Genomic DNA, 12,448 nt, shown 5'->3' with positions numbered 1-12,448 from the left:
AGGGAGAATTTGGCCTCTTCCAGTCATGTCTGCCCCTTGCACTCTGCCAGCATCCACAAGTGTCATATTAGGGACATACACATTTTTCATCACAGATTATAAAAACTTGATAGTCCATGGCCAGCAGCCACATGGATGTTAAGTATTTGTCCTTAATGCTAAGTATTTTTTATTATTGTGAAAAGAACAGCTAGATTTTGCACCACTCATATCTGTCACATTAATGCTTGAAAAAAGTTGTATTTTCTCCTGTCTCTATTCTATTCCAGCCCTTGCATGTATTAGCCTGAAAAAAGGACCATTTCAAACCAACCACTTACATGTCAAGAAATCAATCAATAAAGTAATAGTATTTTCCAAATCTTACAGCCTTCAGTACTCTCATCTGCATATACTTAATTCCTGATATAATATCCCATACTTAATCTTATGGTAATCAATAGATAATAAAATGTGTTCATTTACACACGAGTTTAATATAAAGGTTAATGACCTCAAATAATATTGTTGTTACCAAAACTGTCCTTCTTTCCATAGGCAGACATGAAGAAATTATTTTAAAATAGTCAGCAAAACTTCCAATATTTGCTGGTATATGACTGTATATAGACTGAATGCATTTGCCATAGAGGAGTGTTACATAGAGTACATAATGCATTAGCAGATAATTCCACCTGCTTGTGCAAGAGCAAAATGTTATCTTCCGTTCTGATTTTTGATTCTTCTTTTTCTGCCTGAAACCTGCCAAATATGTGCTTCTTGTAGGAAATTGGTAACATTGCCTCAACAAATAACTTTTTGTAATTAATAGTCAGGTCCCACAAATATTAGAAATTAATGTATTCAGCCCCATTCAGGATTTGACCCTAAGTCTTACTGGCAGCCTCCAGTGTTTTAATCTGCTTTTCACAATCCAGGTTTATCTGTGGATGGATCTGCTTCTTCTAAGGCTGCAAACTCTTCCTCTATAACTGGCTTCAATATTTTCTCTATTTGTGTAAGTCTTTTTTTCAGTTTCTGTTGTGCACCGTCATACTCAGCCAACAACCTGGCAAACTTTGTTTGTAACCTGTCCATCGATCGTTCCATGTAGGCAACCTTCTCTTCAAGATCTTTAGGATCACTTCCTAAATTTGCAATTTCAATGTCCAGCAATCCGTCTTTCATTAGGATTTGCTTGCCTTTTTCTTCCAGCATAGCCTTTGCATCTGGATATTCTGTTAAAGCCTCCATAAGATCATCTTTAGACAGACAAAACAAGTCCGAATAGCCAATACTTTTAATATTGGCTGTTCTTCGATTTCCAGCTTTGCTACCTTTGATATTAAGAATGCTGATTTCTCCAAAGTAGCTGCCATCACTTAGGACCACAAATTGGGTAATTCCATCATCAGCAACTACTGCCAGCTTGCCTTCTTTGATAATGTACATCTCTCGTCCAATATCTCCTTTTCTGCAAATATAGTCTCCAGGACTGTATACTTGTGGCTGGAGTTTCAAAACCAGTTCAACCAGCAGACCAGCTTCGCAGTCCGCAAAAATCCGAACTTTTTTTAGCGTTTCCAGGTGAACATTGATTGCAATCTCTGCTCTTAGTTTATCTGGCAGATACTTCAACACTTCCCTTTCATCCACAGCCTTTTTGTTTGTCCACAGGTAGTCAAACCACTTTATAACTCTTTTTTCCATGTCTTTACTCACATTCCGAAAGTGCATATACTGCTTGATAGCATCAATCCTTGCTTGAAACTCTGCCCTGGCAGCATTCATGTTGGAGATCATAGAGCCCACGTTACCAACAATGGTAGCAAAAATCAATACTCCAACCAAGAAGTCAACAACCACGAAGAAATACTCAGAATCTCTTACAGGAGGGGGTGTTTCACCGATAGTAGTCAGGGTCAGTGTTGACCAGTAGAGACTGTAGACATATTTTCTAGTCAGACGAGCAAATTCAGGATCAGAGGTGTTGGGGTAGACCCATGTGTCAGCCCCAAATCCAATGGCTTTTGAGATCGAGTAGTACACACAGGCATTCCAGTGAATAATAATCACAATGTACATGACAAGGTTAGAGATCCTGAAGATATTCGGGTAGTTTGTCCTTGTTTCTGTTCGCTGGAAGAATTCAAACATCCGAGCTACTCTGAGTAGTCTGTTTATTCTTAATTCCGGGTAATTCAATCCTAACTTAAAGTATAAGAGATCAGTTGGTATGATTGACAGAAAATCTAATTTGAATTGAAAAGATTTCTTGTATTTCTCTCGAAGCTTTTGTTCTTCTTTCACCAGAAGACCTTGCTCCAGGTAACCTAAAATAAAATTGTAAATAATAAAAAAAGGCTACAACTTCAAATGTGCTGTGTTTATTGTCAGTCCAAATGTACTTTGAAGAAATATTTTGAGTGCCAATTCCAGATGGAATGTAACTTCTCTTACTTTTTAATATGCCATTTCTTATTTATAAATACTCAACTTAGTTCTGTATGGTTCAGTTTGAGCTGAATTATACACCTTTGAAAGATAAACATTTTAAGCTCTGATTCTTTCCCTCCATTTTTCCACTATGGTGAACATCTGGGAAAAAAAAAACAACCTCACTCTCCCCAAAAAACCTCCACAGGCTATAAAAAGGTTGGTTAATAAGAGAAAGAATTTGGACACAGGAATTTCAGTTCCATATTGACTGTATCTACTCAATAGCTCTGAATATAGGATAAGATTTTAAAACAGTTGCAGATGAAGTTAATGGGAATGTCTTACTTGCTCAATCATTTTGAAAATCAAGCGAGTATTTGAATACCCCTTTAACACAAAAAACAGATTTAGGTGTGAGTTTTTCAGAATCCCCAATCCTCACTTGGCTGCATTGCCATGTTTATTTTGTCTTTATGAGTCAGCTGCAGGCAGAATAGCTTGTACCTAGCATACTTCAGGTTTTATGTATTCTTTGAGTAATACATTACAGTTTCTCTTACTTTTACAGGTCACAGGCTACAGTCTTTCAGAGATCTAGCTCAATGTCTTTGTTCACTCTTGCACTTCATCGGGGTATTCAGATAATCAAGCAGTAGTGTTTTTGACTATTTTAAAAAACCTGACACAAATAAATGAAAAAGAATAATTAATCATTGAGTATATTTACCTGTCCTTGTCCGTACAAACATGTCAGCAACGTAAATGGCATCAGAAACATAATCAATGATAAACCATGCTGCTAAGTAGTCATGCTGAAGCTCATCAAAACAGGCTCTGAATAGGAAAAGACAAAAGCAAATCACCATGAAATGAAAGTTAAATACTTGCATGAAATCAGTGATGAATAAAATACTTTTTATTTATCTAGGGATATTAAGATTTGCCAGATGTTCTTTATAGGCATTGAAGGAGTACAGCACCTAGCAATAATCATGGTCCAGTTGTACATGACAGGCATTGTGATGCAAAACAACCAGTTGTAATATATATTTCCTGCTGGATCAATGGTGAAAATATCTTTCTTCTTCCTAAGGGATAAGCAGGGGGGAAGAAAAGGAGATTTAATGAGAGACTTGAAATACACAAAGTTTTCGAGGAAGAAAGCATTCCAGAAATTGTTATTGTAAAATAAATGGTCTTCATTAAAGTTGAGTTGCTTGAGTGCATGGAAAATATGAAGCTGTTATGACTTGGGACACAAACTTTAGAATCTGAATTTTTCTGGGCAAAATTACCCTGGCAGTCCCACTTCAGTTTATAGTGGCACATGTAATTTTAAAATTAATTTTTTTTCCTACCCAAATAACGGTCTTGTCTGATAATTGATTTTATCATCTTAAAAAAATATTATGTGACTACTAATGTTTACATAAGTGAGATAAATCATCCCTATCATTCCTTTCTCACTGGGAAAATTCTAGCTCTGAGAAAGATAAAACATTTACATAGAGAAACCAAAGAATGGGAAATCATACAACGCAAGTTCCTGCTGCACTGTTTTAAGTTTCTGTCCTTAGGCAGAAAATTACGAATTTACCAAGGAGAAGGTAAAGTAAAAACTTTTAGATCATAGAAGAGTTTACTCGCTTGTAGGTGCCTTTGTGTGTGGAAGATCTGTGTGTGGAAGAGATTGCTTTATGATGACACAGCTTTTGCTGCAGGGTGTTATCCAAGAGATATTAGATGATCAAAATCCAAAGGAGATATGTCTTGATTAATTTTTTCCATGCATGCATATTTCTGTCATCCATATATGAAGTTAAGTCAAAACAACTCTACTCTAGAAAGAACAACAGCAGTCTGTACACTCATTCACTAGATGTATAAACATCTTTACAGGGTGTTCAGGAGTGGATTCAATTTTACATCAAAGCAATTTTATTAGACAGCATAACAGATTCTAAATGAAAAATACTTACTCTTCTATATTTTCTTTCTTCTTGGGCTTATCTTTATTTTTATTTTTCTCCTTTTTTTCTTTGTTCTTTTCTGTTTCTCCATCCTTTTTTTTTTCTGGCTTGCTAGAAAATAGATTTACATTTTCCATTGTTAAAGACCAAATTAAAACATCTTTAGAAGAAATTGAATATATTAGCAAAAGTATCATAATTACTCTTTGTCTTACCTCTTCTTTTCTTTTTTTCTTTTCTTCTCCTCCCTAATAAAAAGAAAAATATGATAGATCATGGAATGCACATACCTCTTGCTTCCACATTTACTTATTTATTAGAATCATCTGCATTCAGTAAGGATAACATTATACTTAGGTGTTTGACCTTCAAAAAAAAACTATTTTGCTTATTGTATTCACCTAGGACTACTTTTATTTAAAATTAATAGATACAATACCAGTAGCTTTGCTATTGAGAATGCTCATCATAGCTGATGTGCATAAAGTTAAAATATACATGCAATCTCTTTTGGGATTACCTGAAAGACATAACTGTTTCTAAAGAAATTATTAGATATATATTATTACTCTTCATTTCTGCTTAAACAGACAATATTGCAGTACTCTCACTTTATGAAATGGCGAAGTTACTTACGCATCTTTATTACTATTATTGTTAATATTGTAGCATGCAAATACACCAGGTAGATATCGTTGCCTGGGGAACAACAAAATAACAAGTTATGTGATATCTGCTGAAATAAAAAGAAATCTCCTAAATGTTTATAATAAGCAATATACATAATCTTAAAGACTTAGTTTATTACTAGTAGTGAAGAAAATTAGATGATGGCAAGCATCTGTGCTTAGATAATCCTATGCATATTATCAAACTAAAAAGAAAACAAATTGACACAAAACAGTATATTTGACATACCTGTTTTCCTCTCTCTGCATCAATCCAGGGTCCTTACTGGTGTCGTGCACTACTACGTTTGGAATAACTGTATGGGAATGATGGGCCTCAATCACTCCTACCTTCATGGTCAAGTTCGTCTTAACTTGAGCTATTAAGGAAGACTGGACAAAAAAAAGAATCAAGCCATTTCACAACAAGAAGCAGCTTTTTTTTTCTTCCCTAAAGATGAATACTTTACATCCTTGCTTCCTCAAAGACCAACAAGAATATTTTCAGTTTCCTGTCTCCCATGAGGCTCCCATCAGACAAGAAAGAGCACTGTGGGTCCTTCATTGTGCTGAATGACCAGGCAACTGCTGCTAAAGAGAATGTTCAACACATATTTGTCTTAGAGGAAGCATTAATTTAGGTCTTTCTCCTGAGCCTTGACACATACTTTGAAAATATTTAGACAATTGTATTTGAAACACTGACCACTGTTTCATTTGGTTTTGAACCAAAGGTTCAAAACTTAATGTATCAAAATGGATAAACAGATTCATGCACAGGTGGCATACTGAAAACCAGACTAAAATCAACTGATTGTAGGTCCAAAGAAATCTCAGTATGTCTGATACCCAAGAGTTATACTCTGTTGAGAGCAATGAGTAGGTTCTCTAAATAGGAAGTTAAGACTGATGTAGTAATTTCCTAATGCACATAGCAGGTAGTATGTAAAGACCTAAATAAAAATGTTAGTGGCTGTTGCTGCTCAGTTTGTTCATCTCAATAAAAAACATACTGAAAATATTTTATAAAAAATACAGTGCATTTTGCTGCACAGTTTTCTAGCACTGGGGTAATTAACTGCTGCTCTCCTTTTTCATCACTTATTCCTACAATGCAGTAGGCATCACTAAGACTGCCAACTCTTTGGGCATGAATTGTGTCAATAAGTGTGATCTGCTCTTGACAGGGCCATTTAGAGAGGATTATAAAACAGATGCTATCCACTGCAGTAAAAATATCCTGTGCATGTGAAATCAGAATACAGAGATGTCTGTAAGACACAAACTGACAAATGAGTGGCTGTAACACTGATAAGTGAAGTCAGTTGACATAGAATGAATAATTCTTAAAGTGCTTCCATTCTGTAGTCAAGCAAACTGCAAAACAGCAGCAGGATGATACAGCTGCCATATTATGGACAGACTTACCTGACTTCCCTTATTAGTCAACGAAAATAAAAATACTCTTAATACAGGAATTAAGAGAGGAAACCCATGTTTCCAGCACTTATCAGACATGAATGACACATGGTGCAAAAAATAATACAGCAATACAACATTCTACAAAACAGAAAGATAAAGACTGAACATTAAGACATGTTCTTCCATGAATAGTCCTAAATGTAGTCCAACACTGCGGGTCAGTCTTTAAAGGCTTAAGAACAAGGATCAGGTTTAAAGTAAATAGGCATTAAAAGATTCCAAATTTCTAAGACATGGTAAATATTAGTTTAGATTCACCACATGCCTAAAAGCTTTAACAGAGTTTCCACTGACTTACTCCAAAGATAAACTGTACTTGAAAGTGTGAAGATTGAAATTACGCCAAGTTGAATTAAGCAGCTTTATGTCTGCTTACAGATGCTCTGAAAGCTCTGCTAATGCTGTCACACAAAATTCCATCCTGATTAAACTTATATCCTCCACAGAGCCACAAAAATAATGGTGCAAAATAAAGCTGTGTCCAACTCAGCACCAGTCAAATTAAAATGCATTAATCTCAAGGGAAATAATTTCTCTGACAGGGTGGGTTCTAACCCAGTTAGTTCATGTTAGGACTCCCAGTATCCACATTTCAACATAGGCACTCATTTTTCATGTCTCTATTTGGTCTTTGAGTCTTCTTTAGTTTCAAGAAAAACAACAAAAAAAATCTTTGTGCTCTCCAGACATACTGATCTGCAGTTGTACTAGAGGTTCAAGATGATGAAAAGTGTGTTAAAATAGAACATATCTAAAGATCACACCCATCCAGAGCTGGAGGTTGAGGGGAAATCTATATTCTCTACATTCCCCTATTCTTCAGGTAAATAGGATTTTCTGTGCATTTTTGCAAGTAAACAGATTCCTCTGGCTCTGTTAGTGTCTATTGTAAGTGCAAGCACTGTATGATACTTTCTGAATTCTGTGAAAGGTGCCATGGCAGCCATGTGTAGGACTTCTGGGAATGAGGGGCTGCTATTTGGGGAAGGACTGGACATTTTCTATTACTGAGGCACTGGATGTATTAAGCGGCACAGAAGTTGAAGTATTGACGACGCTGTAGTCTCAAAATACTAAATCTGAATGTCAGGCTTAGGTGAGTGCTGCATCAGGTTGTTTTCCTTCTCAATCAGTCAGGATGTGTAGCACAAGAATATCTTCAAATTCCACTAGTCTCAAAGCAAATTGTGTAGAGATTTTAAATTCCCAAGCCTGAGACACAGAAGTGCTAACGCAGCATGTGCAAGTTGGACAGACAGTAACTGGTCCTGGTTTGCAATCCCTTGGGGACTGTGGTTACCTCATTACAGTATTTATGTGACAAATCCCCCATACTGGGAATAGTAAAAAATGTCATATTAAACTCAGTGGGTCCAGAACTAACCTTAATGCATTTTTTTATTTTATTATACATGTTTTTTAAACAATATTTTAGATTTTTTTACTAAATTGCAGCACTACCATCACTACTATTCTGTAGTCACCCATATTTTTCTTAGTGATACATTGTCACAAATTGTTTCACTGCTTTTATTTTAATAGTGCAATGCTGATTTTCACATTATCACATTCAGGTAGTAAGTTCAAAAGGTAATACAGATAGATGTTTTCTTTAGAGATATTTTACATTTCTACCATATTGTCCTTATTGCATCATCACAATAGTTTTCTCTTACTATCTTGGATTTTTAAATGTAACTACTATGATAAACAACCAAGTTTTCAAGCCTTATGACCTGAAAACTAACTATATTAATTACTATACATCAAAGTCTTTAGGGCTGCAAGAACATGAAGGCATTATTATCCTTTCACAGGATTGTGGCGAATGGAAGATCAGCTTCCATCTCTTTTGCTCTTTTACCTATTTCTGGTTTAGGCGACCCTGCCTTGGCAGGTGGGTTGGACTAAATGATCTCCAGAGGTCCCTTCCAACCCTAAAAATTCTGTAATTCTGTAATTCTGTAATTCTCCCTTTCTTACTGGCCCACTCCATTCACTTCTGTAGTCATTATTTTCAGAGAGAAAATGCTTTGAGTAAGAATATTTGGCATTGTATAAAGATCTAATTTTTTTCTTTACAAAAAGCAGTAAAAAAATCTTCATTAACATTAAAATCTGCTGTGTGCTACAGCAAGATATTTCTTTTCTAACACGCCAGGAGTCCTTAGCAGTTCTGCAATAAGCAACTTCAACAGTGTGCTTACCTTGGGAATGTATTCTGCTGCTTCTAATAGAGATTTCAGTCCTTTAAATCAGCCACGTTTCCTTAGTATATGAACAGAGCCACCACAAAATCTAAATATAATAAACATTTCATAAATAAATCCTTTAACGATTGATTTCTCAAAGAGCCAGTTCCATGTGCAGTCCCTCTGAATTATTCCGAAGGAAGGACATGGATAGTAGAAGAGGATTTCCTTGACCTAGTGATGGATTTTGAGATTTAGAGGGAGATGAAAGTGACAACGGCAGTCACTATTATCCCTTGGCTGAGCAGAAGCTTACTAGCCCTATCTACATGCACAAGAAGTGATAAATATTGGAGTGTGCTCTGTCTTGGAACTGAAAAAAAAATATCGTAAATGACTATATATTCAGTATTGTCTGTTTGTCTGTTTTCTTAATATTGCAGATGCTTTTTTACTGCAGTGACGGGTCTTTACTGGAATAGACAAAACACTGCAAATGGAAATTTCCTGTTTATTTTAATGTGTATATCATATGGCCGAAGAAAATGAAACTCGATTTCAAACTACTTAAAGTTCTTAAATAATCTAACACAACATATTTTGATGCTTAAAAAATCCCATGATCTGTGAATGTATATTTAGTGGAAAATGCCATGATGATGAAGTTTTAAGACAGTCAGTCCATTTTCTAGAAAAAAAGATTATGCTTTCGAAATTTAAAGAATAAAAATTGTTTTAAGTAAAAGAGTAATGGGCAACAAGGAAATGCATAATCTCATTCACATTGAAGCCAGATACACCAATTTAGAGTAAGATATCCAACATAATAAATAGATAAAGAAGTGAATTATCTTCTAATTTCTCACATATATTTCACCATTGTCCTTGAAGGGCTGAAGTATAGCTCCACTCCTAAAATCATAGATATGAAAGGAATCTCAGAAGATCACTGCATCAACTAGTATTGACTCATGATCAGTTTTACCTCTGTTATTCTCATGGGTTTTTGCCTGCCCTGCAATCTGAAAGATGTCAATGTTCAATGCTGAGCAGTGTTTTTGTAAATATGTGGTGTCGCTGAGTGTCTGGGACATGTGCCCTGTTGAGTGTCACAAAGGAGATGCATACCTTTTTTACTCTGGTATAGAACAGTCAGTTTTCTAATAAAATAAGCACTCCCGTAAAACAACTCTAACTTATTTTTTTCTTATTTGTTTTACCATGGAGTTTTTCAGAGTTCTCAAACAGAGGAAGATGAGTCCTACTGGGCCAGGCCAGTTCCTTGTCTGACAGTGGCCAGGACCTCACCTACTTGCAAAGAAGTTTGCAGGACAAATTCTGTGTGAGCTCAACACAGTGGTGTCAATTCTGCCCTCCCTTAAAAGCCCATTACATAGTTGTCATTGACTTCACTGATGATTATATTAGTTTAGTGTCAATTTTTTTCATGGATATTTTTCTGGTCATTCTGTATTCCAGTGAAGTAACCTTGACTGATGGGAGAATGACTGTACTAATGGATTATTGTTTTAGTAGGCCAACTTTAATCTATTTTTGTATCTTGCATTGTCATCATCTGTAATTCTTCTCAATCCTGTTAAGGCCACATCTTGTTTCAGATACCCATAACTAGAACACCAGATACATTATACATATGTATTATTTATAAATAAGCAGGTTTTAATGGCACAATGTTGCCTTTCACCCTACTGCGTTGTAGCTATGTAAACAGATGAGTGTCTGGATTGGAATTACAGTTTTGGCAGTCTTATTTTCTGCAAATACTGTTCTGTCTTTTGTAGTGCTTATGTAATTTAAGCAATTAATGTCATGTCGGAAGTGCTGTAGCTGAGAAGGCTCCAGAGTTTGTGGCTTATTTAATACACACATGTTGAATTCACTGTCATGAAGCACAGTCGGCTCCAATGAGGTTTGGTGACTGGAAAACCATCAGTGCCAATGGTGTCTCCACCAGTAGGTGGTACTGTATTTTTACTTTAGGGCTAAGTGGTGTGTGAGGGAGAGTGAAGTACAAGCAATTTAAGATTTGTGTTGCTGTGTTAGATTCCCATGTACAGATGAGGCAGGAATTACAATACACTGGACAGACTGCAAGCACAGTCTCAGGCACACAGCACAGCACCACACAGCTCCAAGACTGTGTCAAAGCCTTTCACTAGCATCTTCCAGGCACAGAACCTAGTTTTTGCATGACTACTCTGAGCAGGGATTAGCACTTTTGAAATCTGTCTGGCCATGCCCAGCAGTTTTTTCGGTGCCCTGAGATGAACCTGCAATAAGGCTATCCTTGTGCCTCCCACATTCAGTGGGTGTCTCTCCCCTGAGGTACCTCTTTACCTGCCAGCCTGAAACCTTCAAGGAACAGAGGGACTGGCTTACCAGAAAACTCTCTGGAAAATACTAGATCTTCAATCAGTTGTATCATTGGGATAAGGAATAATTGTAGTAACCATGCAGGAGTGCCAGAAGCTCTGAACAGTCAGGGTTTCTGTTAAGCAGAATTTTATTTCAAGTTAAAATAACATATGAAATCTGGGTTGGTTGCACAAAATAATTATGCTAAAATGTTTACACATACAAAGGTGGTTCAACTGAGATTAATTATACATAAAAGAAAATCATCAATACATGATAAGAATGGTAGAAAATGCACTGTAGATAAAGTAGGTTTAATAAATCTAGCCTTGTTTGTCTTTCATTCATTGTAGCATAGTACAGTATAGCACATAGTATAGTAGGAGTTAAGGTGGCACTATTTGGGCATTTTTAAGGCAACATATATAGAATTAATCTCTCCACAAGTACAGCAATCTAATAATTTTGAACTTCAACATAGGGATAGTTTTTTGTCTCAACTGAAGTTAATTCCTTCACATGTTGCTCCTGCAGGTCTGCACTAAATCACCAGCATTTGGGGCAAATGGAGTTCCCATGGTCAGAGCTTCACTCACAAATCTAGCTCAGTAATTTTTGTGTGGCTATGTGCCAGGATGGGTAACAAACCTATCTGCAGCTGCTGTATTGAGCAGAGCTCATGTTTGAACCCGGTCACTAGCAGCAACTGCAGGCAGGGTAATGCAGAACAGGGAAGATGAGCAATGATGACAGGACTTAAAAATGCCACAGATAATTTTCCTAAATAATAATAAAAAAAGAGATAGGTCTTGCTTCAACCTGGGCTAGCTGCACAGTGAACAGGTTTTCTAATTGTGGTGAAACCTGTTGTCATGATCTTCAGTATTATGATAATATAATTAAATACTGCTTAAGGAACTCAATGTATATGCACATGAGAAAACAATCATAAACAAAATGAAAGAATTTATAATAAAGCCAAGAAGTCACACAAATTATGGTAATTAAGTCATTCGTGGCTAACACAGAGGTAAGATGGGATTTACTAAGGCAAAAAAATGAGGTTTACAATGACTGTTTCAGTTATAAATGTAAAAGATTGAAGCTGGCTAGATATTCAGTGCTTCTGTTTTTATTGAAAACCAAAAATTAAAGTCAGTGCTTGCTGATTTTAAGGAAAGTTTCAGGAAATCTTTCATTCATTACATAATGAATGAAATTATGCAATTACGTAACAGAATTTTAACATAAATTTTCTCTTGCATTTTCCATACATTTAATGGAAAAAAAATAGTGCAATAACACAGAAAGGTATAGTAGGGTTTCATAACATCCTTATTTC

The 12,448-nt window shown here is 35.9% G+C and overlaps 1 protein-coding gene across 1 annotated transcript; it reads right to left on the bottom strand.

The window, feature by feature from the left end:
• Positions 1 to 906: 906 nt before the first annotated feature.
• Positions 907 to 5,465, bottom strand: CNGA1 (cyclic nucleotide gated channel subunit alpha 1). The gene is made up of 7 exons (XM_064653999.1): positions 5,302 to 5,465; positions 5,025 to 5,091; positions 4,604 to 4,636; positions 4,398 to 4,499; positions 3,399 to 3,506; positions 3,146 to 3,252; positions 907 to 2,312 (listed from the first exon to the last, which is right to left on the bottom strand). Exons 1-7 carry the CDS (start codon positions 5,411 to 5,413, stop codon positions 907 to 909), a joined length of 1,935 nt encoding a protein of 644 aa, XP_064510069.1. The 5' UTR covers positions 5,414 to 5,465.
• Between the last annotated feature and the right edge of the window lie 6,983 nt (positions 5,466 to 12,448).

This window comes from Pseudopipra pipra, chromosome 4 (assembly GCF_036250125.1).
Source record: "Pseudopipra pipra isolate bDixPip1 chromosome 4, bDixPip1.hap1, whole genome shotgun sequence".
Lineage (NCBI taxonomy): Eukaryota > Metazoa > Chordata > Aves > Passeriformes > Pipridae > Pseudopipra > Pseudopipra pipra.
This window is presented reverse-complemented; position numbering and strand designations above follow the sequence as displayed.